This window comes from Sphaerodactylus townsendi, linkage group LG11 (genome assembly GCF_021028975.2).
Source record: "Sphaerodactylus townsendi isolate TG3544 linkage group LG11, MPM_Stown_v2.3, whole genome shotgun sequence".
Classification (NCBI taxonomy): Eukaryota; Metazoa; Chordata; class Lepidosauria; order Squamata; family Sphaerodactylidae; genus Sphaerodactylus; species Sphaerodactylus townsendi.
Genome location: NC_059435.1, coordinates 34,407,519 through 34,429,144, shown reverse-complemented (window position 1 = coordinate 34,429,144; position 21,626 = coordinate 34,407,519). Strand labels below are relative to the sequence as shown.

Genomic DNA, 21,626 nt, shown 5'->3' with positions numbered 1-21,626 from the left:
TCCAGCTGGCTTGTTCTTATGTTCTTAGGTTCTTAAATAATAGGTTCTAATTTATACCTTCATTTGGTTAAACAAATTTTGCCATGTCTATTCAAGGACACCAAAGTGGGATAATTAGAAACTTCAAACACTTGCCTTTTTTAGTGATCACTATTTTACTTGAAGGTGGGTCTGCTGGTTTCTCAGTAAAAGAGGACGAGAAGACTGGTGCTGAATCCTCCTCCTCACTGTCGAATTTTGATGTATCTGAATAGTAGATAAGATTTTTAAAGTTGTGTATATGCCTATGGGATCATTTTTTAGAGTTTCCCTAAATTTAAGTACCCTTCCCTCTCGCAGACTTCTAAAAATTGAGCATGATCCATATGTGGCATGTGTGATCCTGTGCTGGATTCAACCCTCTGTATTAAGGGGAATCGTGCCTTGCAACCAGAATGGATAGAACCTAACCCTAGGACTCTGCTGGAGAGTGACATGACTGGCGTAGTGACCTGCTTCCAACCTGACTGGTTCACATTTTTTTCATCTTTTCTCCCACTTTTCTTCTCAAATCTGTATAATCTTGGCTTCGTGCATCAGTATCTCCTCAGCCTGAGAAGTCAATGAACAGAAACACAGGCTGCATGTTTGGAAACTAGCAGTAGAGCTTCTAATCAACTCATGGCTCTTCAGAGGGTGTTCAAAATTCTCTTGTCCCCTCAATACAGAGCTCCAGCATTTCAGTTTTTAGGGTCCTCAAGGCTACTCACTTTCACCAATCATTGGCCAGCCCCTGAGGAATTCATTCAGAGGACTCCAAGCTTACAGAGAGTGGGCATACCATATATTCCAACACTACTCTTGTACATTGTGCTGAAACACTAATATACTAATGTCTACATACCAATATTGGATTTCCGTGAATAAGAGGGAAAGGTGAACAAATTGTCAAAGTCTTCACTACTCTTGTCTTGGGAACTCTTCCTATTGTAAAAATGAAAAATGAAATATCAGCTCCATCCATGAAGACAAACAGTTGCACAACAGTTCTACACAATTTGGGATGTACCAAGTTAAGCCATATGCAGATCTCCAGTTGGAATTGCTTGAACATGAAAAAAACAGGGAAGACATCTGGTAGGTCATGATATGAGGTGCGCTGCATTCAACTGATGTCTCATCAGTTGCACAGGCCCCATTCTCCACAGTTTTAAAACAGACCGGTTGCCATTACATAAACAAGCCTCAGAAATTCTCAGGCTCAGGGGCTTCCCTGCAACTATTCCTACCTCTTTTCCTCTCCAATGTGGCATTTCCAGGTTCAGGCTTTTCCTGAAAATTAGGATTCCAAACTAGAATCAAACTAACATTTGGAATCCAAATATGTAAAGAAAGCACAAATTATATATTTGTGTTTACAGCAAACTTTGGTTGACTGTGGGAACCAAACAGCTAATTAGGCTACAGCACAGAGGGACAGACAGAATGCCTAACTCACAAAATTCCCCCAAATTCATTCATTTGGTGGCAAGCCTCAGTTTACCATTACATTCAATGTCACCTTTGAATATCACTTAACATTCGAAGGCAGCATATATATCTGTGGTGTACCCAACAAATATGCATCCCTTGATTTTCTGCAAATTACTGTACTTCTATTACATTACATCCTTTCCTCTTATGCCATCAGTGTATCTTCATGATGCTAACTGGATACTAAATAAAGTCACTCTGGAATTGCCTTACTTACTCTGGAGAAGGTTTTGTTTTGACTGGGGAGAAGTCATACTCGTCCTTTTCTAATCCATCTGAGGGCACAAACTCATCTTCTCTGTTGATGATGGGAGATGCTTTTATTTTCAGTTCATCAAGATCATTATTATTGTTGGCATCATCATCATCATCAGCCTCTTCTTCTTCTGAGAAATCAAATGTGTACTTAGGCCTTTCAGCTGTGAAAAACAAACACATCCAATCAGGACACCAGCACAGACCTGTTGCAGTTTGGACTTCAAGGTTCTGCAGCAATGGGGCTGTGGGGACAGGTAGCCGCCAGTTCGTCTGCCCCTTCTGTTGGTGTAACTGCCCCAGAGAGGGCATGCCAGAGTGAGGTTGTACCACTCTCTGGAGTCCTTTTGGGTCCCCCCTTTGGTTGGGACTGTAAGTGCTGTAAAACCCATATATGCTTTAAGCTAAAAGTGACTGCAAACATTTTTCTCCAAAGAATCCAGAATTACCTGCCGCTCTTCTAAGTAATGAATCTCTTGGAATGATCACAGGCTCATTTTCCTCTAAGTCACTTTCAGACTTAGATTCATCATCTGACCATGGATTTCGCTTCTTAACTTTTTTTGAACTAGGTTTTGCAACGGATGGTATTCTTCTCACTCTAGTACCTAGAAGAAAATAAATTCTCAGTATTGTGGAGAATATGCTTTATCACATTCTTGCTATGGCATTTTCTTCATTCTGTAATTATTTATTAAAGCAGATATGTTACATTTGCTATATTAATTCTTTCTCATTTCCCACAATTTATAAATTTTATTTACAAAGGCTGTAGAGAAATTCTCATAAGTGCATAGGCCAAATGAAAAAGCTTTCCGGTAGGGGGGCTTAACAGATAGCATCATCTTTGCAGCTGGTATCTCTGTCTAAACATTTTGTATTTGGCAAATGGGAGTGGTTGCATGTTGAATGTTCAGTGATTCACACAGACAGCTGAAAGTGCTTTGTTATAATGTCTGAAAGGGAATTCAGATGGAGAACATATTTCCTGCTGCCAGACTTAGGTTCCCCTATTCTCTTAACAGTGGGTTCTGCTGGGTAACATACAAAAGCCATGCTCTGCTTACCTGGCTCTTTTTTCTCTCGTTTAGGTTTGGGTAGTTTGGTAGTCACTGGGACAGAGGTATTAAGCAAATCCTCGCCAGCACCTTCTACTGGTGGGCCACTCAATTCATCATCAAATTCTATTTTTATTGCTGTATTATCAATATCGCCCTAAAAATCACACAGATACACAAAATGAGAAGCCCAGTATCATTTAAAAATGGAAGAAGCTGCAACTACTATCTTTTAGCCTCAACCACTCATCTGCAATGTAGAGTAATACTGACATATCTAGGGAATTCTGCAAGGTATTACTGAGGTAATATGGACATGTTAACTTTCACCACAATATTTATAAAACCCTAATACACAGAACTCTGTATCAGTATCAGCTTTTAAAAAGAAGTTTATGCCTTTGGATCAGGACATGGATCCAAGTGTAATAGCAATCTGAACTTCTTCTGAAAAGAGCACTACAGCCTAAAACAGAATGATCTCATCCTTTGGGCCTGAGTGCTCAAAAAACCCGCAGTATCTACTTCAAGACTATTAACGGGCTGACAAAGAAAAAGAGAGGGAGAGATGCCTCAGCTCTGTGGACAGAGACTATGTGCAGAACAAAATGGTTCGAAGCACGAATGATCACCGTGGGATGCTGGTTGCCCCACACTGATCCATAACGTAATCTCAGTAAACTCTGCTAAAGTGGAAAATAAGGCTTGAATAAAACAGATTGGTGGCCTACCTTCTTTTTTTTGAGCAGCTTCTTACTGGCATCAGCCTTCATGGCAGATGTAATCTGTGGGACTATTCTCCTGCCAAAAGGAGATGGCATGGTCTCTTCTACGTGAAATTTTTTCATTTTGGGCTTACCCACTTTTCCTTTTATGGGTTTGCCAGTCATTCCTACCAGGACATCTTCCCTTTCCTGGGCTTCCACTTTCTAGTAATAATGAAAGATGAACATAAAGTATTAGCTATTACATACAGAAGTTCTACAAATATTTATTGATGTACATGCATAATTTAAACTAAAATGTTTTCTACAGAAAGGCAATGATAGCTACCAATCCCAATGATTTTTTTAAATAAAGAAAATTTTCTATTCTCTATTGGTGGCTTCTTTTTAATGCAACCGACTGTGAATTCACTAATAGAACAGGGCCTTCTGAGTTAGATCCAATCAGGTTCATTTGCTGCGGAAACAGGAAAGTGTGGTCCTCTGGCTACCAAAAGGCTATGCTGAAAATTATAGGATTTAAATACACAAAAGCCATGTGGAATGGAGGCTGAAGCAGAGGGGGAGGGGGGAATTGTGCATTCTTGAGTGAAAAAGTTGTCTGGATGCAACCATGGTCTAAAGAGCCACTTTAGATATGGTTAAAGATCCAATGGATAGATGACTTGTTTGTTTTGAAAACCAGATTCTTTTAACTTGTGGCTGTGTTCAAATAGCAACACTGTTGTTTTCCCCAACTAAAGTGGCAATGTCACTTTAAGCTTGAAGCTTTCAATATCTGTAACATTGAAAGTGTAGCCACATTCTTTCTACCAACTCCCCTATGAGTATCTGTAGAACTTATTATACTACTGCTTGAAAAAGCTTTCCATACAGAACACATTGGAATTTTGCCATCCTGCTGAATAAGAAGTGTAAATATTCAGCTGTGTTCAGTTTGAACTATCTAATCAGACTGTGCCTTGTTATATGGGATGGAAGATGCATCTCTCTATCTTTGCAGTGATCTATACACTATTATCTCCCCCCCCCCCCGACCAATGTCCTAAAATGAAGGGAACTGGCCATGTGCTTTTAAGAAGAAATGGGATCGACCATGTTGTACAGCAGGTTGCTTGCTGACTGCATACTAAAACTTAGTAGGCAGTGAAACTGAGAACTCAAACACACCTAACTAAGGAAAAATACCACACTGTGAAATTTCTGGCACATTCTGGTCTGGCCTTTCACTGATGGTAATAAGATAACACATATTTGAAAAGACAAAGCATCAGACACCATTTCCAAAATGACTGAAAATGAACAGTTATTAAGATTAATTCTGAATAGTATACAAGTATTGAGGATGATAGCATACATCAAGTTCTTCCACAAAAGCTGCTAAGTCCTCTTTCCAAAGGTCTGAAGGTGACTTCCTCTTGAGATCATTGAGTTCCTTTCCCTACAAAAAAAGGACACATGTAATCATGGTTACATTATAATTAACAAAAACATAATTAATACAATCTAATATTATGAAAACACATTAGAGAATCCACTGTAAAAACAGTAAACCATGCAAGGGACCTATGCAATTCACTATTTTTATATATACATTCAACCTTTTTTTTTTTTGCCTGCAAGTTGCAGCCAATTTATAGTGACAATGTAGGGTTTTCAGGATTTGAGATGTTCAGAGGTTGTTCGCTGTTGCCTTACCCTGGTACTCCTAGGTGATCGCCCATCCAAATACTAACCAGGAGTAACCCTACCTAGCTTCTGAGATCTGACGAGATCAGACTAACACGGCTAACAAGGTCAAAGTCTTTGATCAATAGGGAAATTCTAATATTTAAATTTGCAACCTCTTGTAGTATTTTTTGTAATATGAAGTAAACTTGCAAAACAGATGAATTCTTAATTTCAAAGTAGAAACTCAGAAAAATACTCACTTTTGAATCTCGCTGTTTAATTATTTCTTCTACTTTCTCCTTAGTGAGACACCACAGAGACATGTTTAAAATATAGTTGAAATCTGGGCCTGAGGTAGATCCTGAAAAGGAGGAACTGTCATCATTCATATCCTGGATTTCTTCCTCTTCTGAAGCCTACAACAAAAGGAAATCGGTTATGCCACTACATATAATGCATTTCAAGTATGTCGCATGACAACTGGTTGGCCACTGTGTGAAACAGAATGCAAACATTATTTCCAGTTTGCCCATTTGAAAATAATATAAACTTGATAGCAATCTGCCGTTACTCTTTCATGCTCTAATTCAAATCCAGACATACTCATAACAGAATTTTTCCACATTAAATCTAAGACAAATGTGAAAACCAAACATCTAAGCTCATTTCATCTACAGTATTAAATATTTTACCATCTTTACATCTGAAATTGATGCTGCAAATTTGTTCATAACAAGAATCCATCAAAATATACAAAACAAATACATAAATGTTGAGTCCAAATGCTAACAGGTATTAAATACCACAATCCACATATACCTAAAAGCATATACAGTCTACAATCTTGAAGTTATACCCTTCTGTGCTCACTGAAGCTTAAGGCATAACTATGTTTATGATTGCACTATTAGCATATAATCTTAAACCTAGTCAGAAACAATGTAGGGTTTTTTTGCAACAATAAGGTTAAGATCAGGGTGCTAGTTAATCTTTTCTATTCACATTAATTAAAACCCTTCACTTTCCCATTTCTGGAGTGGGTTACCTTTTCTTGTGCTTCCTTCCAAGCTTTCACAGGATCAGATTCATAGCCTCTCTGGACTAACAGCTGAATCAAATCTCTTTTTGATTTATTCTCTATGTGAAATAAAAAAACAGGATGAAAAATGTTTTTCAAATACTTCTTATTGTCATTGTAAAAAAACCTATTATACAAGACAATACATAATATAGTAACAAAACTATTAAAACTATATAATCTAAAATACAATATTGTCTCAGAGTGGTTTGAACCAAGAATCAGTTGTTCGATGAGCATACACATCAGGCTCTTGTATTTAATTGTGAATGTTGTTTCATAGCAAAACACAAGAACCTTGCAACCTTTCCAGTTACAATGCAAGACTTGTTATTTAGTAACAGGCAGATACCTTGGATTTCTCAAGATTCAAAGCAAGGCTATTGCTGGTGCAGCAGGCACTGCAGCTGTCAAGGAAATGCTTTAGAACAGGGGTAGGGAACCTGCGGCACGAGAGCCGCATGCGGCTCTTCTGCCCTTGCACTGCGGCTCCACAAGCCGAGCCGCTGGCCCCATCCTTGCCCGCCCTGCAGGCAGCAGGGCGGACGCATCCATGCGCTCCTCAGAATGAGCGGAGTAAAAGGTAAAAAAACCCAATATTAAAAAAAAACCCAGTGTTATCTTTATTTTAAATGTCAAAAATTATTTGCGGCTCCAAGTGTTTTCTTTTCCCATGGAAAACGGGTCCAAATGGCTCTTTGAGTGTTAAAGGTTCCCTACCCCTGCTTTATACCCACTCTTGAGCATGATAAGAGGGCTCCATCATCAGTGTATAATAGATTGGGATCTGGGCTTCTTCTCCTTGGACAGTGTGAGTTAAGATCTTTCAGTGTGGGATGAAAAATGTTTGTATTTGTGCTTTCTTTCACTTAAATCTGTAGTTATCTATTTAAAAGTATGCGTTAATTTCTTCTTACCTATGGAAATTTTCCCCTGTATTTTCTCTAAAATAAAACGAGCTTGGTTGTTCAGCTTAGTAGATTCTGCCCCTAACATTCCTACAAGCCATTCTTTGCGTAGGCCATAATAATTTAATCGTAAATCAAAGAACTCCTTCAGAATGTCTTGCACTGTTTCATACTTCTTCAGACATCCCATATGATCAAATAGCACCTGTACAAATATAAAATACTGGATTAAAATAATTCCAAATATGCACAGGGTAAATAAGTTTATAAACCACACAGGCAAAACAACACAAGAACTGCAAACCTTTAAAAAGTTCTCAATTTAAAGAAGAAATTACAGACCTTTTCTGAGTAATGTTTTGAACTGTTTTCAAATTTTGATCAAGTCATGCTTTCTGCCAAATGAATGTGATTCCAAATTAACCAGTCAAAGTATGGATCTCGATTTAACATTCAATTCACTCATATAGTTATTTGTAACATAACTCCACTGAATAAACAGTGAAGTATAAAGACATATGGCACAAGGGTTCAGCACACAATTCAATATTTCAGACTCAAACACAAGCTTAATTCCCACACTCATTTTCAAGAAAATGCAGAATGCAATGCCATTTCTTCTTTGAAGATGAGGTTCAGAATGAAAGTTAGTTCACGTATTCAGGACAACCTTCTGGGATTTCAAGCATAACCCCCAGACTGATCTCTGAATCCATTTTCTAATAACCCAGGAAAGATAGAAACCATAATACAATTCAAAGCATTATTTCTCATGAGAAAGGAGACTTGATGCATGTTCAGCTGCATCACCCTCCACAATTAGTCTCAAAATGGAGGGAGGGAGGAAGTGCAGTGTGATATCTGAAGCGTTTTGAACACCTGCTTCATCAGTTATTTGCCAGAGCCTAATTTTTATTTATGCATTGACATTTCATAGCTCAAGGCTGATCCTAGAACAGCATTACCATCAGTCGCCAAATGCAGACACTATAATTTGCCTTAATTTCTCTAGCCCTTGGATCAATATTTACTATCTTTTTAAAAAATAAAACAGTACATTTCAGAGTATTTCACTGCCACCATTTTCAAGCTATTTCCTGGGCTCTTGTATTTCTAATTTTTTTTTGTACTTCTGTAATTCTACAAATCATCCTGTGTTCAACCTCTGCACAGCAAAGATAATAATTCTGCTAAAAATGAAATAATTCTGCTATCAAAAATTAAAGAGGAAATGGAGTCCATGATTTTAGTAGAAATTTGGAATTCTCAATTATTTCAGCCTGATTCAACTCTTGAATATGCAGACAAACCCACAGGCAAGAAGTTTTTATCCTAGAATACATGAAGAAGCACTCTCTGGTTATACAAAATGTTTAATGCCAAAAATCACATTAAAAAGGTAAAGTTTCCCCTTCAGTCATATCCAACCCTGGGGTACCACTGCAACAAGTAATTTTATAGGCAAGCCGCTTTTGTGGGGTAGTTTGCCATTGCTTTCACCAGCTATTCTTTACCCCCTAGCTAGGTACTCATTTACTAACCAAGGAATGGATGGATGGCTGAGTTGACCATGAGCCAGCTGCCAGGATATCTGACCCACAGGGGGTTCGAACTCCTGACCATGTGGGTGGCAGTGCAAGCACTTAAACACTACGCCACACGGCTCCTCAAAAAAAATCACATAATCAGAAATTAATGAGTAAGTTCTTTATGCCTCATCAGATTTCCTTAGTAAAATTCTGAAACTGGAATTTTATTCCTTATGTAAATTAGGCAACCTACTATTTCTTTTGTTGTGAGCACGTTCACTCTTGTGCTGTCCAGAAAGTTATTACCTTAATGACACAGAAAATGGTCAAGCACTATTAGTCTGGTAGTCAAACATATAGAAAAGTTACCATAGAATTACAAGTTAGACTTGTTTGAAGCTTAAAGACTTTGTGAAGTCCAGCAGCTTCTGCCTGAGCAAGCTTTTCTTCTGTCATTTTCACAACAAATTTCACAGTAGTATCAGTATGATATTCTTTGTAATCTGAAATTAATGCTGGTGTTTTCTCAGTTCCGTTCAGCATCGGCTCTAACACTTGCTCTTTGTAAACCTAAAAATACATTAGAAAGTACAAAATCAGTTCTTTAACAGAAAAAGCACAAACAATAAAAATAAAAAACCATTTTAAAAGTATTTTACCTGGGTCCATGTCCTAACTGGAAGCTCTGTAATTTCCACTGTGTTCCTGTCAATCACAAATATTTCTCCACTCACTACATATTGGTTTTGACCAAGTTCCTGAATAGCTCCTTTAAAGTTTTTGTAGTTCGGAAGCTACAGCCAGAAAAAAATTGATGGGTTAATAATTAATATTATAACTGTACTGCTGCATAATAGCCAACATCAAAAAATGTTGACAAGTACATCCATCAATAATTTTAGTAGGAGAAGAAACTTTCTCACAGAGTAATCTAAAACCTGTATTAAAACTGAACTGAACCATGGCAGCCTGGTCCACCCCTAAAGTCACAAAGTCAAGGCCTTGCCCAAGTCTGGGACAATCTTTCTCTCTATGGTACCTTTCAGCAATCCAAATGCTCAACCTACCTACCAGTCCCATATACTGATCACTCTGCAGAGCACAGATGTTCAACAAGGAAACCTCAATCAGCCCTAGTTACATTTTGTTTTCCGCAGCTCTAGGAAACCAGTCCACTCAAACAACAATTAAAACTGCAGTTTACCCAGGAGAGGGCAGCATGAAATTGATCGAGCAAAAGGCTCACGTGAACATCTCCTTCATGCAAGTGTTTATAAGGGTATCTTATCATGGGGGGAAACTAGGAAGCACCAAATAGGACATATGGTATATAGGACAATATCTCTGTGGATCAGGGTTGTACCTTTCTGTAGCAATCAGTCACAGAAACTGCTGCTGGTTTTCCACTGTACTAGTATATCAACAAACACAATCATGAGCAGAATTCAGCAGCGTGAGCCAACTCTATTACTTTAATTTTAGGAAGAATTATACTCTTCCAAGTCCAGTGAAGTCATTAAGCTTATAAGGCCTAAGCATGTGAGTGAACTGGAGATTTTTATTCTTTTCAGTCCTTAAAAACCTCTAAAACGGGACTATTATAAAGCTGAGAGCATGCTACTGATTTCCCAAAAATGTCTATCCATATGGTATGATGGTCACACAGCTACAATTGTCCCGAAGTGCAGGAAATTATTACATGGATGTATGTACTTATCCTAGATCAGAATGGCTCCAGATAAAATTAGGAGTCCAATTCCCTATCAGTTCTGTCAGCATGGCCAATTGGCCATGCTAGTAGGGGCTGATGGGAATTGTAGTTCCTGAACATCTGGAGAGCCGCAGGTTCCCTACCCCTGTCCTAGATCTGAGACACTCAGAAGATTCTTCCAAATATGAACAAAATCAAGCTGGCAAATGAAAAGTATCTAGTGAGAAGTTGCCATATATGAACAGATCACTTATCCTTCACAACTAGAACTTTTTTGAGAAAACAGTTAAGCCATAAATATGCTGCATTTTGAATAATGGGGGAGGGGGGCAAACCTTTAAAAAGGTTGCTTTTTCTCATAGAAAAGTACTCCTGAAACCAAATCTTTGCAAACCATTTTAACACATTTATGTATTGCCTATGAACACAGATTCGTGATCACAAAGTGTTGTTTTCTTTCGCACAACAGAATGAATATCTTTGCTTATTTACAATTAAAAATTATAATTTATTTCAACGCATGAACTAGTTATATTATCCTGAAGTTGCATTACCATAGGAAGAGGATCTAATCCATCCAACATTCGTCTGACGTTGTTCACAATCTCCCTGGTGTCGTAGTTTGGAATTTTGCATGCCCATCCGGTACCGATGCCCTCAGCACCATTTATTAAGACCATGGGAATTATGGGAATGTACCATTCAGGCTCCACCCGTTGGTTATCATCAAAAAGGAACTTAAGCAGATTATCATCCACTGCTGGAAAAAGGAGTCTTGCCAAAGTGCTTTAAAGAAAAACAAACAAACTTCCTTTTAGGCCAGTAAGTTTCAGACTGATACAATATAAAAAATCAGGACACAGTTTTTCATCCTTAAACTGACAGCACTAACTAAGGATATCATAAGTGCTCTGTGTATACAGCCTTCCCAACTTTCTATTCAGTGCCACAGTAGGAGAGAATTATTATTTTGAGCTCTCACCAATATTGCAATCAATAGGAATCATTGAAATCAGGCCTTGAGTTTCAGTCCAGTGCATAGACAAAGAGGGTTATGTCTCACTGTAATCCATGGGTCTTGAGTGCACTTAAACTGATAGTTTGCAACTATTTATTGTTTTTATCAATATTGCCATGATAGTGCGTCCTTCAGCATATATGTGGCATTTTAATCAATCACTATCAGCACTGAATGCTATTTTGATTAAAAAACTCACTGCTCCTCCTTTTACTAAACATCTGCCTACAAATTTTGCAGAGATCTTATGACTGTATAACATATGAAAAAGTATTCCCAATTCCAAGTATGATAGCTTTAGAGACCATGTGGGAAGACACTGTCTCAAAGCAAATGCAGCATTTGTGAACGCACCCTTTAAGTCAAACATAACTATGATTTCATGAATGTAGGTCTGAAATGCGCATGCAGAAGTCACACTGCATGTTTTGTTTTGCTCCTACTCAAAAAGTGCTCCTGACATGGTGACCCTATGAATTAATGAGCTCCAAAACATTGTATCATTAACAGTTTTGCTTGGTTCTTGCAAACTGAGAGCTGTGGCTTCCTTGACTGAGTCAATCCATCTCATGTTGGGTCTTCCCTTTTCCTGCTGCCTTCAACTTTTCCTAGTATTACTGTAGTTTCTAGTAACTCTTGTCTCCTCAAAATAGTTTTAATAACACTCCATCATTTTTATAGGTGACTTGAAACACCTATTTAGTTATCTCTACTATACCTTTCAGACACACACACATTTATATGCCAATTGTCTATAACTGTATTCTATCTTGTGTTGAACAAACTTTACCTCAGCATTGTGAAAATATAACGAGGACTTGCAGCATCCTTGCCACCATGGAGCCTAGTACCAAACTGACCAATAGGCTGTAGCAAACTGACATTGTTACTTCCAACGAAGTTCTGAGCCAAGTTGACAATGGTCATCATTAAAGCTTGCTAGAAGAAAAGCATCAAACATTGTCAGTGCGCAAAACTATACCCTTTCCAAACAAGAATACAGTTACAACTACAATATATTTGCTTCCAAGTAATCCTACTTATCACCTGCTACACAGTGAAATACAGAAATACCTACTTAAGCACCTTTTAAGTTGGAAGATGGATTAGAAGAATGATGATGACCAGTCATTCTCCAAATACAGTCGCCTTCACCATCTTTCCACACCTTCGTTTACAAATGAAGAGGCTGGCCTGACACCTGCTTCATCTACTGTAAAAGCAATAACCCTCGTGATGATCAAGACGGAAAGAAGGGAGAGGCTTCTACTCATAGGCTTAAATCCCCCAGAGTTTCTCCACAGGGAGAAGGATCTCTGCTCACAGAGTACAACTTTCTATTCCCTCCCAAAGCAGCCTGAAAGGCCCTCCAAAATCTTGTTCCTGGAGGACAAGGGTTTACCAGAAACAGAGTTTGGGTGACAGTTCAGGCTACCATGAAAGTGGTGAGATGATAAAGTTGCAGTTTATAAGTAGAAATCTTTCAGCCCACAGAAAAACTCTGGGAATCTAAGCTCTTCTCTACCTATCTATCCATCCCAGTTACCAGAGCCCTTAGGGGATGGGGCGGTCTACAAATATAATAATAAATAAATAAATAAAATAAATACTGATACAGACAAAGGAAAGGGTTATTTTCAAACCTGGCCCACAGAGTAACTTTCCAAATGTACTCCAAATTAACCATGCACAGATTCTTTTATTCATACTCACCTCCCCATGGTGATAGGCTGACATCTCAGCCACAGAGCCAGCCAGCTGAGCAACTTTAACTTCACGTTTATCATTTCTCTTAAAGCAAGTATACAAAACCTTGCGTTGTCCAGGTTTAAATCCTGTGTTGAGGAATAAAATTATTTTAATCATTTTTCAAAATCTTATTTTTAGCTGGCTCAGTATCTTGCTAAACAATTATAAAGTAGTGCCTTTTCTCCACGCACTTCAAAATAACTATAATTTGCATTAGTCAATCAAACTAATCAGTGCTAACTAGGACTGTCTTCCTCTTTCTCCTCCTCCCTGACCTTGCAATCTACATACAGGAGTGTCACGATCCACTTCTGGGAGTGTCACGATCCACTACAGGAGTGTCACAATCCACATTTTGAGAAACACTGATCTAAATTACAATGTTAAGATTCAGTTCACGTGTCTGCTTTGGCCCAATGAAAATACAACAGCAGCTGATATGGAGTTTCCATGGATGGTTTTCATTAATGTTTGCAGTTTAAATTATGCAAATTGTAAGTCACCTTAAGCTGCAACTGGAAAGTTGGTAAATAAACAAATAACAATTTAAAATAGTGGAATAGTAATGTCTTACATTGATCTAGGGCCGTGGTGGCGAACCTTTGGCACTCCAGATGTTATGGACTACTGTTCCCATCAGCCCCTGCCAGCATGGCCAATTGGGCATGCTGGCAGGGGCTGATGGGAATTGTAGTCCATAACATCTGGAGTGCCAAAGGTTTGCCACCAATGATCTAGGGAGACTAATGATGATAATACATTTGAGTAACTAGGGGACACTTACTTTTCAAAACAATTATCTCTACAAAGTGACACAAAAAAGATATAGGTCTGTTTTGTAAAAAGCCATAAAAGCCTACTGACCATCAACAAGAGATGGAATGGATCGCTCATTATCCGAATTTGAGAAAAGAATCAACTCCTTGTTGATGAAATCATTATAAGTTAGATGCTTTGTTGCTGTGCCATATAGAAATTGCTAAAAATAAATAAAAGTTGTTATTACTTTCAATGGCAACAAACATTCCCATCTTAATAACTAAAATAACTTTCCCTCTTAATGCTTGAAAGATACCTCCGGTAATCCATGCAATCGGCGTTGTCTTCTGTCTTCCATGAAATTTGTCAACCATTCTTTTCTGTCATCAATTTTTTTCTTACTGAAGGCCTAAAAGATTTTGTAGAAGTTTATCGGACAATTTACAGCTAGAAAACATGAATATTAACTAGAATCCTCAAAACCAATATGTATTAACATATATTGACTGATTGGCTGCAATTATTTTTAATATATATACACACTATATGATCCAATAAAATTTATTGTTTTCAGTCAAAGGCACTACAATCTATCATATAAGGTCAAGTCATAAATGACAACATTAATACATGCCAGCTTATATGCTATTTTTAGCATATCTGTCAAATACATTTACTATATAATATTCTACATTTTATTACATTTAATATTTTAATGTTTTTAATTGATTTGGCTTTTGTTTAACAATGTTATGAGTTTTGTTTGTCACCCTGAAGATAAACAGATGAACATGCAAGAGATACAGCTATGGGAAAGCCTCTCAGCAGTAGATTTTTTCAAACAACTATCACTTTATGTTTGTAAATGACAGTAACTATTAGCCATTGGCTATCCCTAAGAAGTAGTAAATTAGATAATTTATTTTGGTTTCTGAAATTAATATTTTATTAGGAACCACCAGATGAAAAGAACCGAGAGGAACAGAGAACTCTAGGGAAACCAGGGCCGTAGGCTAAGCTCTCACCCCCAGAGTTAAAGTGACAAACAGTCCCTAGTGTTTGTGTTAGCAAAGCAATTTCTCTACTCATCTGTGCAAGTATGCACAACCCTCTCTTGGGACAGCTTGGTAAGTAGGCAGGAATGTACTTTTACATACAATGACAAAACTTGATAGATCTAGAATGCTGCAATAAGGATCTTCCAGACACTTTAAAGAAGGAGTTTCCAACTTATGGCCCTCCAGATGTTCATGGATTGTAATTCCCATTAGCTCTGCCAATTGGCCATGCTGGCAGGAGCTATGGGAATCATAGTCCATTAACATCTGGAGGGCCATGGGTTGGAAACCCTTGCTTTAAAGGCCAAAATCAGCCACAGATAGGTCTGATTTGCATCAGGCTGAAACACTTGGAGAAAGGGCCTTATCTCTCTTCCCACCCGCTTCCATTTCCCCCCCACCCCAAAAAAAAATGAAAGGGAGAGCCTAATCACAGATCTCAAGGGTTACATCTGTTCTGGCTTGGCTATATGCTGTTGGGTGGAAATGGAGCCATGGTACCTCTCAATGGAAAAAGTGAGCCAAATTCTACCTTTATAAGGATAGAGTGAAAATGTAGCACCTCATAAGTTATCACATGAATCTCTAGTGAAACCATGTTCGCCTTTGGAAACATGGAAGGAAAGGAATCAAGTCCAAAAAGACAGAATAGACCAGAAAGGATAATGAAATGGGGAACAAAGGCTATTAAGGGATTGTAGTTTCTTTTCAATAGAAATATTTTAAGCATTTGTCCAATCCTAAGAATGTCTACTTGGAATCTTACTCAAATCTATTCAATGGTTCTTACTCCCAGGAAAGTATTCTTAGAATTGCACTGCGTTGAAGTGCTTTGTTCGGGGGCGGGGGGGGGCACTTGATAAGACATGAAAAAATATGGAGCTAGCTGATTGGGATAAATTAACTACAGGAATAGTTACCAAGGTAATGGCAGCATCATCTTCAGGACCAGCATACCGAAATAATATTCGATGTCTTTCCATATCTCCAAAATACTCTTTTGCTTCTTTAGCAGTACTGGTACCCAAACCTATACCAGCAGGGAAAAAAGAATGCGTACTTAAATATATTTTTTTCTGAATTAAAATCAACTGAACCTAGAAGTTAAATGTAAACAATTTACTCCAACTTAATAAGAACATTATTTTTTTAAAAAAAAATTGAGTGTCTGATGAAGTTAACAAGTTTTCCATGAGTGTGCCACTGAAGAAAAAGTGAGTTCAGTTGATAACTTGTTCCAATATTTTAAAACAGACTTAAGTACATTCCTAGGTCTGCTAATAAATAAATGCACCATTATTCAATGAGAATTGCTTCTAGGTAAGTGTTCAGAAATTGCTAACTATGATTCGTCTGAGTCTGAATATCTTAGTGCCACATAATTGTTTTGGAGAGTGGGAATAGGATTCCTAATACAAACCTTTGTAGTACTTTATCTTCCATGCTTTCTGGTTCTCCATATGTTTTTTCCATTCATCAAACTCCGGTATGCTATAGAAGGAAAGTTCCTGCTTATTTTTGCTCGCCTTAAAATAGAGATATGCCAATTAGTATATTTTTTTAATGAAAATTATTTCCATGATAGATTATTAACATTATGGTCTTCTTCCACATAAAAGAGAAATGGCCACATGGCCACATACAGAAGAATATCCATATTGGTCAATAAATCTACTTCTCCCCACACACGTACTCCTTCATAACCTCTAATATTGTGGGGCCAAGGCAGGAAAGCCACCTGATCAACCACCTCCTACTGCTCCTACTGTTCCCACACAGCACTGCTAATTACTGTATGAAGGGGAAGGCAGCCAATATATCACCTCAACAGCAATATTAGAAACATCTTCCTGGCAGCTATTCAAGATGTACAGGGCTGAGGAGGCCACAGGTGTGTCTGCAGAGTTTTCAGAGATGGGAGAAGGGCAGTGAAGGCTTGCCACATTTCTGTTGGAAGGGTAGAGCAGAGTTATAAGGCCCGCGAGGGTATGATTAAACCCTCCTCAGGGTCAGCTGAAGAATGTCAACTTAGCTGGTCCTTCCAGAGATCTGAGTCTAAAGGAGAGCTGACAATAAATGGGAACCCTCTCCCCTTCTGAGCGGAGGCGCAAAAGGAAGAGAATACATCTAGGTGCCCCCTTGTGGACAGTGGATGTGTTGCGACTACTAACTTGCCACAATAGTTGCTTGCTTTGTTTTGGCTATTCTCTCATCCCTTTATTTATTGTTTGATTTGATTTATAGGCCGCTCACATCAATCAATAGAATATTAAAATCAACAATTTTGGTACAAATATTTTGATGGCCCAATACTAAGAATTAATAATCCATTTATTCACAGGGGAAGTACATTTACAGAAAGCAGATCCTCTAAAACCAAGGAAAAGGGAAAAGGAGGGACAAAAGTGGAAAAGGCAAATAAGAAAGGTGAAAGGGAAAAGGAAAAGGAAAAGAAAGGAAAGGAAAAGGGAGGCCAGTCATGTTTGGACACTGCTGCAGCCCTCAACCATAGGCCTGGTGGAACAGCTCTGTCTTACAGGCCCTGCAAAACTGCAGCAAGGCTCACAGGGCTTGGGTCTCATTTGAAAGAATGTTCCATCAGGCCAGGGCCAGAGCTGAAAACTCTCCAGCCGTAACTAAGGACAGACAGATATCTTCAGGACATGTCCCACTGTAAGGTGTTATTTGCTGAGCAAAGCACACTTTGGGGTATGATGAAAGGTGGTCTGCAGGTAGAAAGATCTCAGACCAGCTAGAGCTTTAAAGGTTAATACCAAAACCGTGAACTTGATCTGATACTCCACCCGGAGCCAAGGCAGCCGATGGAGCGCTGGTTGGATATGTGCTCGATACAGTATCCTCGTGAGGAACTGTCCAGCAGCATTTTGGAACAGATGAAGTTTCTGGAGCAGTCTCAAGGGTAGCCCTGCATACAGCAAGTTACAGTAGTCTAGTCTGGAGGTGACTGCATAGATCACCATGGCTAGGTCAGCATGTGACAGGTAGGGTTCCAGGAGCCTAACCTGACAGAGTTTGGCAACATTCATGACCTGTGCCTTCATAGACAAGAAGCCATCCAGGAAACCTCCTGAACTCTTGACAGTAAGCATAGGTGTTAAATGCATGTCATCAAGTGCCAGGTACTGGCTTCCCCCTCCTGAAATCTCCTAGCCTAGCCAAAGGACCTCTGTCTTTGGTTAATTTAATTTCAACTGGCTCTTTTTCAACGATTTTTCACTGTGGCCTCTAGCAGCCACCCATCAACAGATACAGATGGGTGTCACCAGCATACTGGTAACAACCCAGCCCAAAACTCTGGACCAACTGGGCAAGAGAGTGCTTACAGGGTGCATAAAGATGTTAAACAGCATCAGGGAGAGGACTACTCTTTGCAGACTCCACACACAAGTGGGTGACATGTTCTCTCCCCTTGTGCCACCCTCTGTCACCGACCCTGGAAAATAAGATCAGCCACCACAAGGCTATCCCTTGCATCCCAGTGTTGACAAGGCAGCGAGCCAGAAAATCATGATCGACTGTTGATCAGGACTCCATTTCACTGTATGTATGCATGAAATGGTGTTAGAAAAAGAATACCTAACAAAAACTAATAAAGCAGGAGCTGTCACCACTGATCTTTGTTCGGTACAACACATTCATAGTACATATCTGAAAAAAGTACTAGTTGTGTGCAACGCACCTTTACGATAGGAGTAATGAACTCCTCAAGAAAACCATGCTTCAAAAGTGATGGCCAATTGTGATGAATAAAATTGATCAGCAAGCCTTTAATATGGGATCCATCCTGATCCTGAATGTGAAAAGAAAATCATCAGTGAATGCTGAATGAAATTAACAGAAGTGCCACTTCCATTTATTAAAAACTACATTCTTTTAAAAATAATATTTCCATGAAATTAAATAACTGGAGAGCTCTGTGAGAGACAGATTAATGTTTGCCTAAGCCAACCCACTCTATGGGATGTTAGTTAGTTTGCTGGAAGGTGTGAGAAAATGGAATGCCTGATGCCTAGGGCAGCATAATAAATGCAGGAGAAGGGATAGAGAAAAGAGTTGTGTCACCGAAGACCATATACCCATACCTCTGAAAGCCTGGAGCTTGCTTAGGAAAAGAGGTGTGTATTCACTGTGTGGGAGAAAAGGTCAGCATGACAATGGGCTGGTGATAACCAATCCTGCTTTGACAAATTCTTTCCACCCCATTGGCTCTTCAATGGGCAGGGGGAAATTACATTAGTTACAATTGAAAGAAACATAAGGAGAGGCAGGAAGCTAATGCATGGTTTGTGTGCAGGGGCAACATTTAGCACCCCAATCCACATTCCTTGAAGTGTAAAGAGTGGCTATCCCCAACCCTCCATGTGTCCATTCTGCCTCAGAATATCTTAATACCCTGTAAAACCAGTAATACATTATTTTCTCTGTGTGCAGTTTGGCGGACAGGATCACACCAGTGCGGGCTACAGACAATTCCAGAGAATTTCATCCCATTTGGATTGCAGTTAGGGCTGAAAATATGTTGTGTTCTTTACTGAACCTGGAACAAAGGATATCTTCTATATGTGTTCTTTACTGAACCTGGAACAAAGGACGTCTTCTACAACTGAGAAAAATGCTCCCTCAGGTGAAGGGCACAAGAGAATTTCATCCTAATGTGAGGCAAGGTGTTACAAATAGGAATGTATTTCCCATTGAAACCAATGGAAATAACTATGGAATTGATAAATTGATATGGAATTGATAAATGACCCTGAACATATGACATCACAGAATAACAATATGAGCAGCATCTGAACAAAATTTATTTGCACATTCCACATTAAAAAATAAGCTTACACATTTAACTAAAGAATTGTGAATCTAACACAAATGTCCAAAGGAGATTTTTGTTTTCTGCTGCAACAATTTCTTCCTGCAGAGTTAAGTCAAACTGAACTTCACATCCTTACTTACCTGATCTGTCATGATCATAATCTTTCCATATCTTAACGTTTTCAGTGACTCAGGATCTTCATAACTTTTCTTGTATTGTAGACCGACTATTTTTATGATGTTGTTGATTTCTGCATTTTCCATGATCTGGATAAAATGTAGAGAAACAACAGCTTAGCATGTATATATATAAACCAACAATACACTAATCCTTAACATTTCTTTTCTTTACCTGTTTGTGAGATGCTTCTCGAACATTGAGAATTTTACCCCTGAGTGGAAAAACCCCATATCTGTCTCTTCCAATGACACCTAAGCCAGATACAGCTAAAGATTTGGCTGAATCTCCTTCAGTTAAAATCAAGGTACAATCCAAGGAATGTTTTCCACCTGAAAAGGGATGGAGAAAGAGAGGAAAAGAGAAATAACATTAAAGCAATCTTTAATTATAATTAAATATCCCCTTAAACCATAATCTTTAATCAAAATTAAAGCAATCTTTAATCATAACTGTATTAAATAATACCCATTTTAGACAAAAACAGTCAACTCATAAAGGTGACAATACATATTCAGTATCAGTTCTCTCTCTCTCTCTCTCTCTCTCTCTCTCTCTCTCTCTCTCTCATATTTACAGATTTTAGAAAACACTTATTTTCAGAACATTTTTTCTGGAAAGAAAAGTAAACTGCATTTGATTTACACGGCAGTTTTGGATAAGGAATGGTTAGCTCTTACCAGCATCATTAGCATCATCAAGTTTGGGAATTCCCTTGATTTTGCTGTGTTTCACTGACGAACATTTTTTGTTCAACTGAGTCTGCGCCTTGAATTTCACCCAATTCAAGATACTCTCGACAATACCACAGTTAGAGGCCTATATGAAAAAAAAAGAAAGATCATACCATACTTGAAAATATTAAAACAAAAGTTTCACCCTGATAAAGTAAAATAATGTACTTAAAGATCAGAATCCATTTTTTCCTATAAATTATTTACTGAACCAGAAAAATAACACTGAAACCTTCATCATTCTACCCATCCTTGATATTTTTGCTTTGTTAAAATTATTAAGATCAACACATAGATTAGAATTACAAGAACTATGAAATTAGTTATTTGTGCCCAGAGGGCAATGGGGTTGTATATCTTAAGAACCAAGCTATCTTATTCCATGCTGCATAGCAAACCATTTTTTAAACTGAAGGCACCATCAAAGTTTGTCATATTGCACAGGTATCAGATATTTGCAGGAAAAAAGTCAAATCCACTTTCCCTCGGGGCATATTCAAGTCTTGGGCATTCACAAACTAAATTTGAATCCCAGTCAAGAGAACATCCTATCCTTGATATTAGGGTGCCTACAACTAATTCATTATTAGCAGCGGTGGGGCTGGGACTGAAGAACTCAAAGAATAGACACATACCTAACAGAGGTCAACTTACAAGCTGAACCATTATAATACAGTTCTGTTCCTCTATGAATACCCTCCTGAACAATTCTGACCAGTAAACAATGGAGAAGCTGCAGAAAGTGAACAATAAGCTAATTCTGCATAACACCTGATAACAGTCAAGCTGTAGCGGTCTGTATCAACTGCAGCTTCCAAGTTGTCTTTAAGGGCAGAACCACATAGAGTGC

General features: G+C 38.4%; 1 protein-coding gene across 3 annotated transcripts in view; it reads right to left on the bottom strand.

The window, feature by feature from the left end:
• The window catches only part of TOP2B (DNA topoisomerase II beta), a 50,427-nt gene that overhangs the window by 8,526 nt on the left and 20,275 nt on the right, over positions 1 to 21,626 (bottom strand). For all 3 annotated transcript variants that reach the window (XM_048511369.1, XM_048511367.1, XM_048511366.1), the window contains exons 11-33: positions 20,723 to 20,861; positions 20,217 to 20,374; positions 20,006 to 20,131; positions 18,732 to 18,842; positions 16,452 to 16,557; positions 15,952 to 16,061; positions 14,290 to 14,382; positions 14,079 to 14,193; positions 13,179 to 13,300; positions 12,256 to 12,404; positions 11,002 to 11,233; positions 9,396 to 9,530; positions 9,106 to 9,306; positions 7,217 to 7,412; positions 6,267 to 6,358; positions 5,482 to 5,637; positions 4,908 to 4,991; positions 3,557 to 3,754; positions 2,835 to 2,982; positions 2,217 to 2,375; positions 1,730 to 1,931; positions 884 to 963; positions 136 to 246 (exon numbers count right to left, since the gene is read on the bottom strand). In XM_048511369.1, the coding sequence (XP_048367326.1) occupies positions 136 to 246; positions 884 to 963; positions 1,730 to 1,931; positions 2,217 to 2,375; positions 2,835 to 2,982; positions 3,557 to 3,754; positions 4,908 to 4,991; positions 5,482 to 5,637; positions 6,267 to 6,358; positions 7,217 to 7,412; positions 9,106 to 9,306; positions 9,396 to 9,530; positions 11,002 to 11,233; positions 12,256 to 12,404; positions 13,179 to 13,300; positions 14,079 to 14,193; positions 14,290 to 14,382; positions 15,952 to 16,061; positions 16,452 to 16,557; positions 18,732 to 18,842; positions 20,006 to 20,131; positions 20,217 to 20,374; positions 20,723 to 20,861 (3,223 nt within the window). The remainder of the gene's footprint in view (positions 1 to 135; positions 247 to 883; positions 964 to 1,729; positions 1,932 to 2,216; positions 2,376 to 2,834; positions 2,983 to 3,556; positions 3,755 to 4,907; positions 4,992 to 5,481; positions 5,638 to 6,266; positions 6,359 to 7,216; positions 7,413 to 9,105; positions 9,307 to 9,395; positions 9,531 to 11,001; positions 11,234 to 12,255; positions 12,405 to 13,178; positions 13,301 to 14,078; positions 14,194 to 14,289; positions 14,383 to 15,951; positions 16,062 to 16,451; positions 16,558 to 18,731; positions 18,843 to 20,005; positions 20,132 to 20,216; positions 20,375 to 20,722; positions 20,862 to 21,626) is intronic.